This window comes from Schistocerca nitens, chromosome 2 (genome assembly GCF_023898315.1).
Source record: "Schistocerca nitens isolate TAMUIC-IGC-003100 chromosome 2, iqSchNite1.1, whole genome shotgun sequence".
NCBI lineage: Eukaryota > Metazoa > Arthropoda > Insecta > Orthoptera > Acrididae > Schistocerca > Schistocerca nitens.
The window spans coordinates 1,163,757,591-1,163,779,192 of NC_064615.1; the positions used below are offsets into that span (position 1 = coordinate 1,163,757,591).

Sequence of the window (21,602 nt, forward strand, 5' to 3'; positions counted from 1 at the left end):
CAGATGATCAAAAGCGATTGCAAAATAATTCAGACAAAATATCTGTATGATGAACAGTGGCAATTGACTCTAAACAATGAAATTGTGAAGTCATTTATGTGAGTAATAGAAGGAATCTGCTAAATTTCTGTTACACAACAAACCACACAAATCTGAAGGCTGTGAAGTCAACAGAATTCATAGGGATTAAAATTACGAGCAACTTAAACTGGAACAATCATATAGATAATGCTGTTGAGGGAAGCTAGCTAAGATTGCAATTTATTGACAGAACACTTAGAAGATGCAACAGACTACTAAAGAGACTGTCTACACTATACGCTTATCTGTCCGGGTGGCGGTGTGGGGTGGGGTGGGGTGGAGCACTGTGGATAATAATATGCAAGTTAATGTGGCACCCATTAAATGTTGACACTACTCATTGTGGCAGGACTTCTCAAGGAATATCAACCTCTAACTTTCACTTCTGAATGCGAAAATATTTTGTTGGTGCCCATCTACAAAGGGTGAGCCCACATACAAAGGGAGAGTTGCTCACTGTAATTAAATAAGAAAAATTGGAGCTGAACTGGAAAGATTTAAATGCACTATTTGAGAGTGGGACGGAAGAGAAATTTAAGAACATCATCTGGATAACTGAAGAGACTTCAATAACATCAGTTTTCTGGTTCTGAGTAAATTATTTTCACCTTGATTTTTGCAGGCAGTACTTTTACTTACTAAGTATTCCACTATCACAGCTTCAATTCTGCCAGTACCTCATTCCTACTTTCCAAATTTAACAAAATCTCTGCTCCACATATTGCTGGAAGTCCAATGTAAAAGTTCTGTCTGCAAAAGGCAGGTCGCAGTCTTAAATACCTATGCAGGCAATAAATTTCTTTTACAATTTCTTCAATATTGCTAACTTTCACAGATTTCCAATTACCCATTACAGAGTTTTAACTAAATGCCTTCATGCCACACAGAAAATAATGTGATTGTGTAACTGTAGCCAATTCATAATTATGATGCACCTATTAATGCAAAATAGAGTTAATAAAACCACAATGCTTTATTTCTTGATTCAAAAAACTTTACCAACAGCTGTATGTTTTCGTTTATTTTATTTTATATGCCACCAGTTTCGGCAGCTCAATATTGCCACCTTCAGGCCCCATACCCTATTATCGTATTATCAATCTTATCGAATGGTGCCTTAAAACTGGTATTATAAATCTGATCATTACACAACAGATTCCTGTGAATGGGTGACACTGACTGAGCCTACATACAGTACTCGAAACGTGGTCAAAGATACTACCTTACTCCATGTTGGTAAAGGTTTTTGAATCAAGAAATACGTACCAGCCGAAGTTCCTCAAGCCATAATGGACCAACAGACAATGCTTCATAGTGCTTTTTGGCCTCAGGGAAAGGGTTTAAAATTTAACATACTGTTTGGAATTTTGAATGGAATAGAAATAAAATGCCCAGAAGGTACGATTAAACTCAATGAGGCCAGGCAACTGGCCTGCAGTAGATGCTTGTTTTACTTGTGGACTCAACACATCTGCTCCACTGAGGACAGAAAAGTATGTACAAACTGGCCCTCAAAAATTTTTGATATGTAAATTTGTAACATTATTACTTCATTTGTAACTATAATGATCTCTGAGACAATGAAACCTGTTGTCAGTAATTTTACCAGTCATTTACTATAACTACTTACATTTGAGAAATTTATGTCTTGGCAAAAATGCGACATACACAATCAGCGTTCTTGTAATTTTAAACAAGTCAATACCAATGAATACTATTTCACAAAAAAAGACAAGAGATCAGTCTCACAATAAACCTGTATTTCTAAAATTTTCATTTTGAAAGGCACTACATTACACCCAATAAACTTGACAGCCCCCTTTAATTTGTGTTTAACAAATTACAAGATAAATTCTTTTTTACTAAATGAATTAATAATAAATGTATAATTATGATACTACTACAGTCTTTAAATTGTGAGTACTTACATTAGTACTTTCAATAGAATCTACTTAAAATACTGAGCAGGACTTTGGTAATGTAAGTTGTACTTTGACAGAAATAAAGAGAAACTTTCTACAACAAACCAAACAATACTTCACAATCACAGCCTAGTCTGCCTAACACTTAGTGAGAGGAACACGGCAGATGATATGAACAATTAAAAAAAAATGATTTCAGTGATATATATAATTATTACAACCACAATATTTTCAGTCGCTGAATTTTGTATCAGAACAAAATTTCAGTATGTATTTACATTTCAAAGTAGGCGTAATAATGTTTGATCATAGATACTTCACTGACTCTTCATCAAATAAAGAAATATGTCGTCTGTAAAATAATATCACTTTGGCTTTACAGCATCTGATCAGTATTAACCAAATGCAGAGAATATAACTGCACGATTACCAAAAATAAACAGTCTGATAACCCGTAATGTAGGGGAGAGAGAATCTTATTTCCATGCATGAAGGTTTCCTCATCTCAATTTCTCTCTTCCTCTACTCTTAACGTGAAAGTGAGATAAACTGTAGCAAGATAAATACAATTAAAAGATATAGCACTTCACTTGAAAGACACAGATTATGTACATGTCATGTGTAATTTCAAACAGAGTTGGGAAATCAAATGAAATCTTTAAAAGTAATTACTTTTTCTGAGCTTTCCTAATTAATACCACTATGTATCACATGCCATAACAGCATATGAAAGACATTACACACAAAAATAATTATAGCTAGTAGAATAAACATTATTGCTTTAGTTTAGACTTTACAAAATTCAACGAAGCACTACATTTGAGTGCAATAATTTTAGAACAGTTCTGAGAATAAATTTGTAAAAGTAATGTCTCATTTCATATAAATTGAGGACACTATGAAAAAGCTAATGAATACAATTATGGTCCTGAGAATACTACAAACAACAATTTGCTTATGTAAATACATTAATTTTAATTTTAACAATGAAATGTGAATGATGACTGGCGAAGACAGATCAATCAATACACTATATAGACAAGAAAAGGCACAAGATCTATTTCTTCAATACAGCATCAAACTTTCTCTGTGAACTTCTTCATGCACTTTCAATAACCAGCTTGACAAACTATGCTATCAAAATTACAAATTTCCTTGTATAAATGCTAATATATTAATCTGTTAAGATCACAATAAACTGAAATTAAGGCTACCACAGACTAATAATTTTAGAAGCACAAGGAAGGAGAGTAACCAGTCTAAAGGAATTCTGATCATCTCCAGATTTCAAAAAAATCATTTTGTGCAATACTACCATTTATCATTAGTCCAAAATTATGTGATGTTTAAAAAAATCTGCCCTGTCAAATAGGAGTACTTATGAATTGTATCAGAAACTTCATGCATGATTATAACTTTCTGTAGAAAGTTTGAAATTCTAATGATGTGGAAATTCACATTCATTATCTCCAGCAAAGGCTGGAATGAATACATTGTCATTGTGTACAATTATGTATGTACAAATTGTTACACCTGTACTGCACAGAAAAAGGGCATCAATATACTGGGGTGGTTCGTTGTAGGCCACAAGGATGCAAACCACTATTCTGTCATTCAGCATGGCGTGTAATAATTATTGTATGCAAAAGTTAACAACAAATTTATTATGCTTACAACAGGACATTCAAAAATGAGTTAAATGAAGTATATGACTGGACACCCAGAAACATCACATCCAGAAACGTCTAACTTGCTAAAAGCCTCCTACGCAGGAGGCAAATTTTCAACTGGATGATTGACAAAGATGCAGAATTCTTTGCTACATCCTTCAAATTTCGTGTCCTAAGAAAAGAAATCAAAATGTTGTTACAGAGTAAGAAGATCCAAAAGGATTTATTGTAGACGTGGCTTCAGCATTTACTATACACTTGTGAAGTTCTAATCACAATGGTTAACATCGACATCCAATTGTTAAATTCATATTTTACTACATCAGTAATTTAGAGACAAGTAGCCACCAGTTAGCTACTACTTCTGTTCAACATATGCCTTACTCATGAACATTAAGATATTGTTATCATACATGAAGCTCATTTCACCTCTTATTTCCACTAATTCAGTTTCTCAAGTGAATTTCCACTGATGAGTATGTGCATTTGAGATTTTCATTGTCTTGATAACTCAATAACTCACTTGATAACTCAATAACTCACTGATAGCTCACAGTCTTAAATGTCACACTTTTAATACAATCAACCATTTCCGGAAATGCAGAGGAGGGAAAAATCAATTAAGCAGACAGATCCTATTACATCTTTCTCAATTCTATTGCAAAACTGGGAGCCACAAGTCACATTATATTCCAAACACAATGTTTTAAAATATTTTTCTATGGATAATTTAAAATTTTCTCCATAAGTAAAAAAGAACCAAAGAAAAAGTATAACAATGCCAAACCAACTAATTGAGAAGCAGCTGCTGCATTTCAAATTGCAACAACAGTCCAATGAAATAAATAATTTTCTACCACTGTAATGGTTGTTCTAACAGATTTTTCTTCACAGCCCTAGGATGAGTCTTTTACTGATTCTAAGATAAAAATCATCCTTACATACGAAAAAGACTTGGGTAAAGAATAGTTTGCTTCCACACTGATGAAAACAGAAGATATTATAGAAAAACTGTAGCAGACTTTCAAGTACTGTGTTAGGGATTCTCAAATGGAAAACGTTCAGAAAATTATCTACGACAAATGAATGCAACATCCCATTCCAAATACACTTTGTACTCTTACTGCTATATGTTCACTAGAATAAGGAATCTAGAAATCAATCTCAGCACAAAATCAAAGAGTTCAAATACCGTACAGACATGAATAGTCTGTGCTTCGTTTTTACCCCGAATTTACGGATGAAATGCTGGGTTGTGTAGATTAATTGTAATAAGGTTGGTACTGTCCACCTCTAACAATAGATCCCATTATACTATAGTGTTGTCGTGGCCTCAGTCTGTGACATCAATAGCACATTAGAAGTGACATATTAACCACTAATTAATTATGGATGTTCTCGATACTGCTCATACACAGCTAAAAAAAAACTTGAAATTATTGAAGGAGCAGAGAACATTGGAAACAGTGCAGTGGGAATAAAGTAGGATGTGAGCAAGTGTTTTATTTGCGAATGGTGAAAAAACAAAATGCGCCTTCAAGCAACAAACCGTAATCACCAGGGATTTCACAACCAAAAAGCAAAGCATACGGACCTCGAAAAAAGGCTCTGCAATTATGTGGGCGAGAAGTGACAATGTGGATGCCCAGTGACAAGTGAAAGGTGCCAAATCAAAGCATTGGCTTCAGCCAAAGAACTAAGCATCACCGGTTTCAATGTTAGCTAGGGCTAGCTGCTATCAAGATTTTTCCAGAGCAAAACTACCATTGCTCAACAGCTGCCAGATGACTGGAGGAAAAGTAGTGAATTTTCATCACTAAAAGATAAATTTTCACTGCAAACATTCCTTTATATTATTGCTAGTTGTTACTACAGATCCAAGGGGACTCCAGCGTCATGATACGAACTGGCAGCAATGAGTGGCAAAGGTGTACAGTGATGTGTGTAACTGGCAATGGATGAAAGCTACCACCTAACGTAAAATGTAAAAGAAACTATTGCAAAAAGATCACTGAAAGCCATATCGGTGACAGTGACCCTGAAGGGGCGGATGGACAATGACCTTGCGGTTGACTGGGTGCCATGTTTGGCAATGTCACCTTGTAGCGTTACTGAATTTATGTACCATGTCAGTCCTGGGCAACTTTTACAGACATAATTGAGGAAGTGCGAGACAAGTTACAAAAAGGGAAAATTAGCTGTTATTACCCCTGGAGGCATAACATCCATCCTCCAACAACTCGATATGTGTGTGTGTGTGTGTGTGTGTGTGTGTGTGTGTGTGTGTGTGTGTGTGTGTATTTTAGCCACTCAAAGCTGCACTTAAACAGCAAGATACACAATGTATAAACAAAGACAAATTAAAACCAGTCTCTCCCCCCCCTTGAAATTTGGGTGCGCAGATAATTTGGTGAAATATATTATTCACATATATGTGGTATAAGTAGTCATAGAATAGAAAACTGATTCCGGTAGGTTATGGTGTGACAACTGTATATGTAATTAAACCAATTAAGGAAGTCACTCCTTTTATTTAAGGCTTGCACACATTTTCTGGGGAATTTATGGAATTGTTCCTCACTCAGATCATTTTAACTTTAACTGCTCATATCTAACACTTAAGTGCAACTAATTTAGATAACAATAACTTTTTATCAATGAAAATAAAATAACTGTCAAACTTGGAGCAATAACTGTTATGCTATGCAAAGCTAAGAATGTGTGTAGGAGAGAAGTAGATCTGCTACGAATTTTTTCCACTTAATTGCGCAACTACAACATTCACAAAAAGTTCAGGAGCTTCTATAATTCTTTCTTTGTAAAAAGAAGGAGCATATTAATTTTTTAATTATAGGCAAGCAATTTAAAGGATTAATATTAATGCTACCTGCATTTATAAGAGCATAGCCTCAATCTGTTTAAGACACTCTGTATAATTGTCAAATGTGTTTCACATGTTGTATGAACACAATAATATCCAATACATTCTACTCAACTAGACACGGTATGTCAAAAGATTTTGTTTTTATTTCTGTGATTATGATTTCAAATACTAAAATGATTCAAAGAATTTGTGTTGTCACTACTAAATTACTGTCGGTGTTTTGGTGTTGCCCAGACCATAACTGCATATTATAATCAGAGCTGTTAGCAAGTTATCCTCTTGTGAACATCAACCTCTGACACTTTACACTAACTTATTGGCTACAAAATAGCTATTTTGACAATCCTGGAGCTCTGCAATCATAAACGTGGTTGTAAGTGTTCTTATCCTTAAGAGAAACGAAATACTATCAAATCCAGTAAGAACCTCTCCAGTTATGGTCAGTCTCTGTTCATATTGATTGTGCTTATTATAAGACAAACATTATACACAAATATACAATTAATAATTGAACATAACCTATTTAGCGTTATTCCCTACTGATAATCAGGCTGTGAAAATCTATTAAAGTGAAGTTCCTCTGATGGAAATTGTGTATATTAAGCCAGTTTATCATTAGGTCGTCAGTCACTGAAGAGATTAAAGCTATTTATTACAGTTGCAACAAACAAGTTTCACATACATAACATTTACCCAACAGCTTTTTTTTAGATTGGTGTCACAACCTAATAAGAGTATTACAGGACGCTGAGGTTCTTATGTGCCTCAAACATGAATCAAGATAGCTCATTTTCGATGAAAATGATTTTTTTTTCCTTAAGAAGTTTTATGGTACATCAACAGAGTCCTGATCTTGTTCTTTTTCCAATTCAAGTGTTCCTTTGCCACATATAACTTGATTCTTCGTTATGGGTATCAGGGCAATGAGAATGCCTGATAAAACAATCCAAACACCAGCTAAGTAGAAGGAAAGATCCCAATAACCAGTCAGATCAAAAACCAAACCTGTAGACATTACAAAACACATAAATAAAGCAGTACAATGAGAAGCAAAACACTAATTAATTTTAACTGTGCTCTATGTACTAATTAATTTTCATTTCACATAAAGCTTCAGCAGTACCATAAACGTAATGACACTGCAATACAAAATACAGCTCTGACTTGTTAAAACAAATGCATCATTCTCTAACTTAAATAGTTCATAAATACAAGAACAAATATTAAGTAAGACAGTCTCAACATAACATATCACAAATGATAATGCTCATTTTCCTTTCTCATCCTGAACTTCTTGTGAGTCAATATTAGCCAAATACTGTTTTTTTAAGTGTTATCTTTGTTGTAGTTGAGTTCATAGGTTTTATGCTTTTGTGGAATTATGGCCTGCAAACACAGGAAGCTTACAATTGAGCAAAACCTGATGTTCATCAACGATGTCAAAGTCAATCGCAACATAAAACTTTCAGACGGAGGGGGGGGACTAAGCAGTATTAAATATCAAAGCTTGCAGTTCCTCTGGCTGCAAAAAGAGGAACATTTGCAGCTCTACAATCAGTGATGTGGAAACTATTCTTTTAAAATGGTTTCAAGGATGCAAAATGGCAGCATTCCTGTAAGCAGAACAATTCAACAACTGAAAGCTCAGAAAAATTCCCTGAAGACCTGTGTTGAAAATTTCAGTGTGTCAAACGAATAGTTTGATCATTCTGAGAAATGTCAGTCTTTCATTTCAGTGTGTAAGAGGAGACAGTGAGGCCCTGGACATAGAAAATTTAAGCCACTGGAGAAACAGTATAATGCTGCAAATAGCGATGGGAGTGAGAAGTTACCACTATTGATAATAAGGAAATTAAAACTCTTGTTTTAAAAACTCTCATGTGTTTTAAAACATACTTTGTACTTAACAAGTATATCAGCAATGCCTAGATGACATCACGAATATTTACAAGATTTCTCAGGCATTTAGATGCCAAAATGAGTACAGCAGGTAGGAAAATAGTACTACTGACTGACCGATGCCTGTACATGCGAAGGAAACTACATTTATGAGAAATATTAATGCTGTGTTTCTTCCACCAGACTGCAGAAATCATCTGCAGCCTCTGGACCTGGGCATAATACACTCCAGTAATGCCAAATACAAGATAACAACCATCTACAAATTAATTACATTCCTTGAGAGAAAGGAAGTGATTAGACTTAACATTTTGCGGGCCATGCACATGTTTGTTGCTGCACTGAATTGTGTAATGCAAAGACTGTGTTAAATTGTTTTGCAAAGGCTAGCTGTGGTACATCAGTTGCTGATGAAGATGACATTGTTCCACAGGAAATCACAAATGTTCTTAAAAATGTGACATTCCAGGACTTTGTATTTGTGACAATGATGTCTTCACTTCTACACTTGAGATTAACGTGACTGAGGTGTGAAATTCTAGTGAAGGAACACTGTGAGGTAGGAAGTGATGGTGGCACCAACGATCATGTACTAGAGAAGTAAGAGGAGGAGAAGGCGGCTGTTGTATCAAGTTTCACAGGTGCTGTACAGGGACCTGAGACTGTCAGGGACGACATTTTGTCTTTTACTGTAGACTAGTCCATTACAACCGACATCAACCAAGTGGAGTGACAACTTCTGTCATTACAGTGTGATGGCAGGAGAAAGCAAACAAGTCATCTTGAATTTTCCTAAAACACAAAGAGTGTGTTCTGCAAAAATGTGATATACAGGGTAACAATTATTTAACTACACAAAAAACAAATTAGTTACAAACTGCAGTGTGCACACACTTTATTCAGCATGTAAACGTCACTACAGATATTTGGACTTATGATAGTTTGATATGTCTGCCATCATTGGCGGTAATGTGGTGCACACGAATTGATAATTCTGCATAACCTGCCGAAGTGTCAGAACATAGATGCCATCGATAACCTCCTGAATGGCTGGTTTCGGCTCGACAATGGTTTTAGGGTTATTGCTGTACATCTTTTCTTTAATATGGTCACACAAAAAGGAGTCACTTGTGTTCAGACCCGGAGAATACGGCAGCCAATTGAGGCCCATGCCAGTGGCCTCTGGGTACCCCAGAGCTAGAATGTGGTCCCTAAAGTGCTCCTCCAGGACATCAAACACTCTCCTGCTTCGTCGGGATTGAGTTCCATCTTTCATGAACCACATCTTCTCGAAATCGGGGTTACCCTGGATAATGGAGATGAATTCATCTTCCAAAACCTTCATGTTCTGTTCGGTAGTTTCTGTGGCATCAAGGAATAATGCACAGATTATTCCGTGACTGGACACTGCACACCACGCAATGACCCATTGGGGGTGAAGGGACTACTACAGCACAAACGGCGGATTCCCAGTCTCCCAAATGTGCAAATTTTTCTTATTGGGGAACCCATCCATATGAAAGTGGAAATCGTCACTAAACCCAACCATGAATGTGCATACTAATTCCCGTAATGCCCCACGGCCAACCATGCAGTTTGAATGTTCTAATGCAAACCGTTCAGAAGTCGTGACAATTTTGTTTCATATAGTTCAATAATTGTCCCCGTTTGTGTATACTGTATTTAAATTTGCAGCACATGGCACAGATGTGAATTTTGCACAAAATACATGCAAATTTTGCCAGAAATAGACGCCATATTGTCCAGTCCTTAGTCAAGAATAATGAGTATAAAAGATGGACACATTTCAGCAGAACACAATATGTCGATACATGTGGGTATTATCAATGCAATGAATACATTACATTAAAGAAACTTTCTCTCAGTCTCATAGATATGAAGTTATTAAATGGATATCAGCCGACACTTCAAATTTGTCTTCACGTGCTATTTCCATTACAGGAATTATGTCATTGGCATTTATCACCAAGTGGTGTGATGTACAGCCCAGGAGGTCCCACTAGATGCCTGCCTTGAGTGCCACATTTAATTTCAAGGCATTATTATTGTTATTATTGTTATTATTATTATTATTATTACCCTCAATGAGACATGGGTTAGTACGTTTCACATGTTGGCTTACGCCGAGTATACCAGTACAGCACAACAACAACAAAATCACAGTCCTCCTTGTTGGCTTTGTTTATGGCTTCATTCCAAACTGTTTTGTTCCCGTAAGTAATGGGACTATCATAGAAAAAAATCCATGCCAGAGTTTTCCGAGAATGATTTTCTGATTTTCTATTCCAAAATATCTGTCCAAATTAAACTGCAGTGATTGACAACACGCCAAAGAATCCACTGCATTAGTTAAAGCAATGTCAATGCTGTGCACAACAGCACATAGAGACAATGTTATTAATGATCAAAATCAGACGTGGTATGATTTACTGGAACTCTGATGCTGTAGCACCCAATAGACCCTAAATAAAACTGGCTGAAGCAGAAAGGCACAGTGTAATACTGCCCCCCCATGAACCATGGACCTTGCCGTCGGTGGGGAGGCTTGCGTGCCTCAGCGATACAGATGGCCGTACCGCAGGTGCAACCACAACGGAGTGGTATCTGTTGAGAGGCCAGACAAACGTGTGGTTCCTGAAGAGGGGCAGCAGCCTTTCCAGTAGTTGCAGGGGCAACAGACTGGATGATTGACTGATCTGGCCTTGTAACATTAACCAAAACGGCCTTGCTGTGCTGGTACTGCGAACGGCTGAAAGCAAAGGGAAACTACAGCCGTAATTTTTCCCGAGGACATGCAGCTTTACTGTATGATTAAATGATGATGGTGTCCTCTTGGGTAAAATATTTCGGAGGTAAAATAGTCCCCCATTCGGATCTACGGGCGGGGACTACTCAAGGGGACGCCATTATCATGAGAAAGAAAACTGGCGTTCTACGGATCGGAGCGTGGAATGTCAGATCCCTTAATCGGGCAGGTAGGTTAGAAAATTTAAAAAGGGAAATGGATAGGTTAAAGTTAGATATAGTGGGAATTAGTGAAGTTCGGTGGCAGGAGGAACAAGACTCTTGGTCAGGTGATTACAGGGTTATCAATACAAAATCAAATAGGGGTAATGCAGGAGTAGGTTTCATAAGGAATAAAAAATAGGAGTGCGGGTTAGCTACTGCAAGCAGCATAGTGAACGCATTATTGTGGCCAAGATAGACACAAAGCCCATGCCTACTACAGTAGTACAAGTTTATATGCCAACTAGCTCTGCAGATGATGAAGAAATAGATGAAATGTATGACGAGATAAAAGAAATTATTCAGGTAGTGAAGGGAGACGAAAATTTAATAGTCATGGGTGACTGGAATTCGTCAGTAGGAAAAGGGAGAGAAGGAAACATAGTAGGTGAATATGGCCTGGGGGGACGAAATGGAAGAGGAAGCCGCCTTGTAGAATTTTGCACAGAGCATAACTTCATCATAGCTAACACTTGGTTCAAGAATCATAAAAGAAGGTTGTATACCTGGAAGAATCCTGGAGATACTAAAAGGTATCAGATAGATTATATAATGGTAAGACAGAGATTTAGGAACCAGGTTTTAAATTGTAAGACATTTCCAGGGGCAGATGTGGATTCTGACCACAATCTATTGGTTATGAACTGCAGATTGAAACTGAAGAAACTGCAAAAAGTTGGGAATTTAAGGAGATGGGACCTGGATAAAGTGAAAGAACCAGAGGTTGTAGAGAGTTTCAGGGAGAGCATAAGGGAACAATTGACAGGAATGGGGGAAAGAAATACAGTAGAAGAAGAATGGGTAGCTCTGAGGGATGAAGTAGTGAATGCAGCAGACGATCAAGTAGGTAAAAAGGCGAGGGCTAACAGAAATCCTTGGGCAACAGAAGAAATATTGAATTTAATTGATGAAAGGAGAAAATATAAAAATGCAGTGAATGAAGCAGGCAAAAAGGAATACAAACGTCTCAAAAATGAGATCGACAGGAAGTGCAAAAGCAGGGATGGCTAGAGGGCAAATGTAAGGATATAGAGGCTTGTCTCACTAGGGGTAAGATAGATACTGCCTACAGGAAAATTAAAGAGACCTTTGGAGAGAAGAGAACCACTTGTATGAATATCAAGAGCTCAGGTGGCAACCCAGTTCTAAGCAAAGAAGGGAAGGCAGAAAGGTGGAAGGAGTATATAGAGGGTTTATACAAGGGCAATGTACTTGAGGACAATATTATGGAAATGGAAGAGGACGTAGATGAAGATGAAATGGGAGATAAGATACTGCGTGAAGAGTTTGACAGAGCACTGAAAGACCTGAGTCGAAACAAGGCCCCGGGAGTAGACAACATTCCATTAGAACCACTGATGGCCTTGGGAGAGCCAGTCATGACAAAACTCTACCATCTGGTGAGCAAGATGTATGAGACAGGCGAAATACCCTCAGACTTCAAGAAGAATATAATAATTCCAATCCCAAAGAAAGCAGGTGTTGACAGATGTGAAAATTACCGAACTATCAGTTTAATAAATCACAGCTGCAAAATACTAACGCGAATTCTTTATAAACGAATCGAAAAACTGGTAGAAGCGGACCTCGGGGAAGATCAGTTGGATTCCGTAGAAATGTTGGAACATGTGAGGCAATACTAACCTTATGACTTATCTTAAAAGAAAGATTAAGAAAAGGCAAACCTACGTTTCTAGCATTTGTAGACTTAGAGAAAGCTTTTGACAATGTTGACTGGAATACTCTCTTTCAAATTCTGAAGGTGGCAGGGGTAAAATACAGGGAGCGAAAGGCTATTTACAATTTGTACAGAAACCAGATGGCAGTTATAAGAGTCGAGGGGCATGAAAGGGAAGCAGTGGTTGGGAAAGGAGTGAGACAGGGTTGTAGCCTCTCCCCGATGTTATTCAATCTGTATATTGAGCAAGCAGTAAAGGAAACAAAACAAAAATTCGGAGTAGGTATTAAAATTCATGGAGAAGAAGTAAAAACTTTGAGGTTCGCCGATGACATTGTAATTCTGTCACAGACAGCAAAGGACTTGGAAGAGCAGTTGAATGGAATGGACAGTGTCTTGAAAGGAGGATATAAGATGAACATCAACAAAAGCAAAACGAGGATAATGGAATGTAGTCAAATTAAATCGGGTGATGCTGAGGGGATTAGATTAGGAAATGAGACACTTAAAGTAGTAAAGGAGTTTTGCTATTTGGGGAGTAAAATAACTGATGATGGTCCAAGTAGAGAGGATATAAAATGTAGACTGGCAATGGCAAGGAAATCGTTTCTGAAGAAGAGAAATTTGTTAACATCGAGTATAGATTTAAGTGTCAGGAAGTCGTTTCTGAAAGTATTTGTATGGAGTGTAGCCATGTATGGAAGTGAAACATGGACGATAACTAGTTTGGACAAGAAGAGAATAGAAGCTTTCGAAATGTGGTGCTACAGAAGAATGCTGAAGATAAGGTGGGTAGATCACGTAACTAATGAGGAGGTATTGAATAGAATAGGGGAGAAGAGAAGTTTGTGGCACAACTGGACTAGAAGAAGAGATCGGTTGGTAGGACATGTTTTGAGGCATCAAGGGATCACAAATTTAGCATTGGAGGGCAGTGTGCAGGGTAAAAGTCTTAGAGGGAGACCAAGAGATGAATACACTAAGCAGATTCAGAAGGATGTAGGCTGCAGTAGGTACTGGGAGATGGAGAAGATTGCACAGGATAGAGTAGCATGGAGAGCTGCATCAAACCAGTCTCAGGACTGAAGACCACAACAACAACAACAACAACAATACTGCCTCCTCCATACCACACCAATTTCAATCTGGACAGTGCAAATAATGCAGCTAGTAGTAATAAAATGATTCCACTCACTCAGTGAAAGAAGCTACAGCAAACAATTCAACTAAGGACAAGCCGTAAGATGTGGACCATATCGTGAGACATGTGTCCGTAAAGAATTGGTAAACACATCAAATGAATGACCATTTCCATCCACTTATCAGTTCCAAGTCAAAATGAGAGCAGCAAACAGTCTTCTTTTGCAATTGCTCTGTCTCCATGACAGTTATTGGTATTTATAAAAGGTAAACCAATGTTTGGCAAGAAGACGAAACAAACAAAACTTCTTGATTTTTTTTTTTTTTTTTTTTTAAATAAAGGCTGTGTTCTGTCAGAAGTGTAGTAATTGTATATTTACTGCATTTAAATTTGTCGCACAGGATATTGATAATTTGTAATTAAATAGCAACTGTGTCACTCAAACATGCTTTAATTATGATTCTGGGTAACTCTTTCCATGTACTCTGACAAAATCCCCAATTAAGAATAACCCATATTTAAGGAGAAAATATTTGGGTCCCTACAGATCCGTTAAAAAGGGGTTTTACTGTACTATGTAAATGTGAAGTTGTTATACTAGGTGTTGGGCTACTGCAAAACTGAATAATTGTTTTATGAGCAACTTTGACAAATATGTTGAGATAAATCACATAAACGGAACTTAAGTGGACCTTAGAATGCAATTCTGATTTCACTTTGTTACTGACACAGCTACCTAAACGACAAAGGACCTACAATGGACAATGAGAGCAAAGGTAAGTGATGTTAATTCACTTCAACAAATGAATTTTAACTACTCTTCTATTATATTTTTCCGTTCGATTAACACTAAAGAACATAAACCAGACCCCACTTTTAATAAGGTTTGAAGTGACATCATTTATTAACTTTCATAAAATTTCAGAAAATTCAGTAAGGATTAATGAAGGACATCACAAAGTCATTGCAAAATATTCCACTAATACTGACACTGAACAGTTGTCCATCAAAAATTCAGCTGCACAGTAAGGAGTTTCTAAAACGATGGTCAAAAAAGTCAGAAAAAGTTTTATCCAAAGATGAATGGTTTTGGAATTGATAGGGTATGGGTTCCAAAGCGAATGTGACTAATGCCACGCAGATTAATACCAATTGTTCCTAAAATATTTTTCAAATTCTGTGACCTCAGACCAAATTGGTGAGTTACAACAGGTTCATAAAAATGTGCTCTCTCTCTCTCTCTCTCTCTCTCTCTCTCTCTCTCTCTCTCTCAGCCAGTCAGTCGAGTTTATAGAGTTTTGTTTTGTGTAATTCTAAAATCCACATTAAAAGACTTAAGTCCAGATGACATCAATGGGAACACAGGCAATTCAGAGGTGTGCTGCTGCATTTGTTACCAGTAGGTTCAAACAACACCCAAGTATTATGGAGACGCTTCAGGGACTTAAATGGGAAGCACTGGTGGGACGGTGACATTCTTTTCGAGGAGCACTACTGAGAAAATTTAGAGAACTGTTATTTGAGGCTGACTGGAGAGTGATTCTACTACAGCCAACATACATTTCATGTAAGGACCATAAACGTAAGATTAGAGAGATGAGGGCTCATATGGAAGCATACAGTAGTCTTTCCCTCGCTCTATTTGCAAGTGAAACAGAGAAGGAAATGACTAGTAGTGGTACGGTAGTTTGCAGGGTACGTATGTAGATGTAGAACTTGTCAGATGCTTTTGAATATCAGTGTCGCATTATTTTCTGGAACATTAACTCATTCCTCTTCTACCAATAACTTTGCTTTCCTAAAAGTTAAGCAATAGTTAACTTAAGCTCAGCTTATTTTTGATTCAGCTGATATCAAATACAAAGTGACACAGAAAAACAGGAAAATTTCCACAATCCAATACAACAAGACGTGACGGAGGAAAGAAATTGCATTCATAGTAATTGAAACCTTACATCTTTGCCATTAACAAAACACTGATGGCATTTACCATATTTTTTAAATTACGTTCTTTAGATGGCGTCGTCCTGCACAAACACATTCGTGAAATCTGCTGTTGAGATTCCCCATTGAACACTGCAACATCTAAGCTGGGATACTGTGAACTGCATCCCAAATTCTCCATTTTAACTCATCTGGGATCTTGGTTGAGTCTTGTAGACTTTTCTTTTGAAGTAGCCTCACAAGAAAAAAAAATCACACAGATAAATCTGGCAATCTAGGGGGCCAGGAAATGTTACCAAATCTTGAGATCACACGGTTGCCAAACAATTCTCGCACATATGCCATCGATTGCCATGCAGTGGGTAATTTCACTCCGTTCTGTTGAAACAAGGCTTCTTGAACGACTGGAAAAGCAGTTCAATGCAGGTGTAACGAAAGTTCGTAACATCTCCACGTAAAGATCAGCATTGACAGTTATTGTGTTTCCCTGTTCATTTGCGAAGAAATACGGTCCAATAATCCCATGTGAAGAAACACCTCACCATACTGTCACTTTACTAGCGTCTAAAGGGTGCTCATGAACGTCACTAGGATTTGCGTCTGCCCAGTAAGGGTAGTTCTGTTTATTCACATAACCTACGAGATGAAAATATGCCTCATCTGACATCCACAACTTGTTTAGAAATTCATTGCCATTGTTTACTTTTGCTATCATTTGTTGACAGAATCCTAATCGTAACTGGTAATCGTTGTCCTTCAATTGTTGCACCATCTGCAGTTTGTACGGATGAAATTTTAGATCAAGATGAAGAATTCTACGAACACTCTCCAGAGACATTCCAAGCACTGCTGCTTGCTTACAAATTGTATGTCATGGGCTCCGTAAGGCAGACTCGGGTACAACATCAACGTTCGCTGGAGAATGCACACTTCTTAGTCGTCCTGTTGGTCTCTTAAGTTATTAATCCAACATTTTGTCTGTGTTTTGATGCAACAGCATCATGCCGTCCTAAATTATAAAAACGTTGAAACTCCCTATGCGCCACTACCAAACTATCATTATTTTTATAAAACTTTTTTTTTACGGCTAACGCACACTGTTGTCTGTTCCATTGATCCACGATTACTGAAATGGCGGACTGTTTACTCACTGTCACGAACCTGCAGTGCTGCCACCAGTCCATGGCTGCCACTTCTCATTTCAAACATTCCCTTTACTCGGTGTCACACTGTATTTCAGGTATGTGACTAGCTAGGTACCCCACAATCAAACAAATGATTCTCTTACCTCTCTGAAAAACACGTACAAAGATGGCTACATAATTTTACTCTTTGTAAATATTTCCTTGAGTACTGGGTTACCTAGTACTGAATTAGAAGTTGGTGGATTTCAGGTTTTTAGTGGTCTGTGTATTAGCCATAGTGTAGTTCATATTGCGTAGTGCCTGACCTTTGAGAGGAATGTGAAGCATGTTTGTACTGACTATTAACCATCACAATCCTAATATTATGCAGTAAAGCCTCCAGTAATGTCCTATACATTACATAAAAGATAAGTTGCTACTCACCATATAGCGGAGATGCTGAGCCACAGGTTAGGCACAGCATAAAGACTGTCACAAATAAAGCTTTCGGCCACAAAGGCCTTCATCAACACACACAGATGCAACCAGTTATCTGATACTGCAGACGTGCGTGTGTGTGTGTGTGTGTGTGTGTGTGTGTGTGTGTGTTGTTGAAAAAGGCCTTAATGGCCGAAAGCTATAGTTGAGTGAATCTTTTTGTTGTGCCTATCGCGATTCAGCATCTCTGCTATATGGTGAGAAGCAACTTTCCTCTCTAATATTGTTACATTCCATCCTGGATTTTCCATTGTTTGTTTTTACTGACAACATTGCTATTCTGAGTGAAAGTGAAGAAAAATTACTTGATCTCCTGAATGGAATGAACAGTCTAATGCAGGGGTTGGCAACACGTCGATCGCGATCTACTGGTAGATCGCGAGTGCTTATTTGGTAGATTGTGTGAATACTGAGAGTGCAAAAGACAAATTGTTGAATAAAATCTTCAATTGTTTTCCGTAGCAGTAAAAATGCGTGCTCGTTCGACACAAGTTGTTTCCTTTGTTAATAACAGTGTGGAACTGGTGCCAACATCTACCTTGAACCTCTAAAATTTTTTGCCTCATTAATTACATCAGCCGCCACCTGCGCGCCACTCGTTGCTGCACTGTGTCACTCATCTTTGTGAAATGAGTTCAATACATGTCAGGAGAAGGTAGTGAGTTTTGTGCCGTGTACTCCCCACTTCTGTGATGTAACAGAGTGTGGAAAGGACGTAGGTAGAACTTTTCTGTGCCGTCAGTAGTCAGCATTGAGCATGCGTAGTTGCATACCTTGTTGACACTTTTTGAGAATGTACGAGTAGCTCAGCGACTTAATGCATAATGAGTTGTGTGTGTGTGTGTGTGTGTGTGTGTGTGTGTGTGTGTGTGTCTATATATACAGTATAATTTATCATTTTCATTCTGAATGGGAACACGATTTTTTTTAGCAGAAAAAAATGGCACATGCATTTGTTTATTGTGTGACGCAAAGATTGCATTTGTGAAAAACACACCGAGTTTACAGGAAATTCTGAACTGAGAAAAGAGAAAATCAAGAAGCTTTATATCAATTAAGTGTTCAACAAAGCATGTTTACGAAACCAGTAGACAAAATTGTTGCTGCCTCACTTACTTACCAAACGAAAGCATTGTTATGTTGATAGACACGCAAACAAACAAACACAAACACACACACAAAATTCAAGCTTTCGCAACCCACGGTTGCTTCATCAGGGAAGAGGGAAGGAGAGGGAAAGACGAAAGGATGTGGGTTTTAAGGGAGAGGGTAAGGAGTCATCCCAATCCCGGGAGCGGAAAGACTTACCTTGGGGGAAAAAAGGACAGGTATACACTCGTGCGCGCGCGCGGACACACACAGACAACCATCTGCACATATACAAACACAAGCAGACATATGTAAAAGCAAAGAGTTTGGGCAGAGATGTCAGTCGAGGCGGAAGTATATAGGCAAAGAAGTTGTTGAATGACAGGTGAGGTATGAGCGGCGGCAACTTTAAATTAGTGGAGGTTCAGGCCTGGTGGGTAACTGGAAGAGAGGATATATTGAAGGGCAAGTTCCCATCTCCGGAGTTCTGATAGGTTGGTGTTAGTGGGAAGTATCCAGATAACCCGGACGGTGTAACACTGTGCCAAGATGTGCTGGCCGTGCACCACGGCATGTTTAGCTACAGGGTGATCCTCATTACCAACAAACACTGTCTGCTTGTGTCCATTCATGCAAGTGGACAGTTTGTTGCTGGTCATTCCCACATAGAAAGCTTCACAGTGTAGGCAGGTCAGTTGGTAAATCACGTGGGTGCTTTCACACGTGGCTCTGCCTTTGATCGTGTATACCTTCCGGGTTACAGGACTGGGGTAGGTGGTGGTGGTGGGAGGGTGCATGGGACAGGTTTTACACCGGGAGCAGTTACAAGGGTAGGAGCCAGAGGGTAGGGAAGGTGGTTTGGGGATTTCACAGCGATGTACCAAGAGGTTACGAAGGTTAGGTGGACGGCGGAAAGACACTCTTGGTGGAGTGGGGAGGATTTTATGAAGGATGGATCTCATTTCAGGGCAGGATTTGAGGAAGTCTTATCCCTGCTGGAGAGCCACATTCAGAGTCTGATCCAGTCCTGGAAAGTATCCTGTCACAAGTGGGGCACTTTTGGGGTTCTTCTGTGGGAGGTTCTGGGTTTGAGGGGATGAGGAAGTGGCACTGGTAATTTGCTTCTGTACCAGGTCGGGAGGGTAGTTGCGGGATGTGAAAGCTGTTTTCAGGTTGTTGGTGTAATGGTTCAGGGATTCCGGACTGTAGCAGATTCGTTTGCCACAAAGACCTAGACTGTAGAGAAGGGACCATTTGATATGGAATGGGTGACAGCTATCGTATTGGAGGTACTGTTGCTTGTTGGTGTTTCGAATGTATTGGCGAAAAGGAAGAAACCCTTCGAAGATGGTGAATTCGTAAAAGAAGCATTTCGAGATGCTGCTGACGAGCTGTTTCATAATTTCATGAACAAGTCTGAAATAGTTGCTGCCATAGAATCCCTTCAACTTTCATCAAGAACGGTCACAAGGAGAGTTGAAAATATGTCTAATGATGTTTTCTCTCAGCTGAAAACAGATTTAGATGAGTGCTGTTATTTTTCGATGCAATTAGATGAGTCCATTGATGCAACAGGTACTGCTCAGGTGCCAGTTTTTGTAAGGATGATTTTTAATAACTTTACTGTCAAGGAAGAATTTTTGAAAGTAATTTCTTTGAAAGGCCATATTGTTGTTTTTGTGGTCTTCAATCCTGAGACTGGTTTGATGCAGCTCTCCATGCTACTCTATCCTGTGCAAGTTTCTTCATCTCCAAGTACCTACTGCAACCTACATCCTTCTGAATCTGCTTAGTGTATTCATCTCTTGGTCTCCCTCTACGATTTTTATCCTCCACGCTGCCCTCCAGTACCAAATTGGTGATCCCTTGATATCTCAGAACATGTCCTACCAACAGATCCCTTCTTCTAGTCAAGTCGTGTCACAAACTTCTCTTCTCCCCAATTCTAATCAATACCTCATCATTAGTTACGTGATCTACCCATCTAATCTTCAGCATTCTTCTGTAGCACCACATTTCAAAAGCTTCTATTCTCTTCTTGTCTAAACTATTTATCGTCCATGTTTCACTTCCATACATTGTAACACTCCATACAAATACTTTCAGAAACGACTTCCTGACACTTAAATCAATACTCAATGTTAACAAATTTCTCTTCTTCAGAAACGCTTTCCTTGCCATTGCCGGTCTACATTTTATATCCTCTCTACTTCAACCATCATCAGTTATTTTGCTCCTCAAATAGCAAACCTCCTTTACCACTTTACGTGTCTCATTTCCTAATCTAATTCCCTCAGCATCGCCCGATTTAATTTGGCTACATTCCATTATCCTCGTTTTGCTTTGGTTGATGATCATCTTATACCCTCCTTTCAAGACACTGTCCATTCCGCTCAACTGCTCTTCCAAGTCCTTTACTGTCTGTGACAGAATTACAATGTCATCGGCAAACCTCAAAGTTTTTATTTCTTCTCCATGGATTTTAATACCTACTCCGAACTTTTCTTTTGTTTCCTTTACTGCTTGCTCAATATACAGATTGAATAGCATTGGGGAGAGGCTACAACCCTGTCTCACTCCCTTCCCAACCACTGCTTCCCTTTCATGTCCCTCGACCCTAATAACTGCCATCTGGTTTCTGTACA

At 38.3% G+C, this 21,602-nt stretch overlaps 1 protein-coding gene across 4 annotated transcripts in view; it reads right to left on the bottom strand.

Annotated features, from left to right (window-relative positions):
* Window positions 1–1,820: 1,820 nt before the first annotated feature.
* The window catches only part of LOC126237506 (monocarboxylate transporter 14-like), a 314,416-nt gene continuing 294,634 nt past the window's right edge, over window positions 1,821–21,602 (bottom strand). For all 4 annotated transcript variants that reach the window (XM_049947665.1, XM_049947664.1, XM_049947666.1 and 1 more), the window contains one exon: window positions 1,821–7,562. In XM_049947665.1, the coding sequence (XP_049803622.1) occupies window positions 7,384–7,562 (179 nt within the window). In that variant the 3' untranslated portion in view covers window positions 1,821–7,383. The remainder of the gene's footprint in view (window positions 7,563–21,602) is intronic.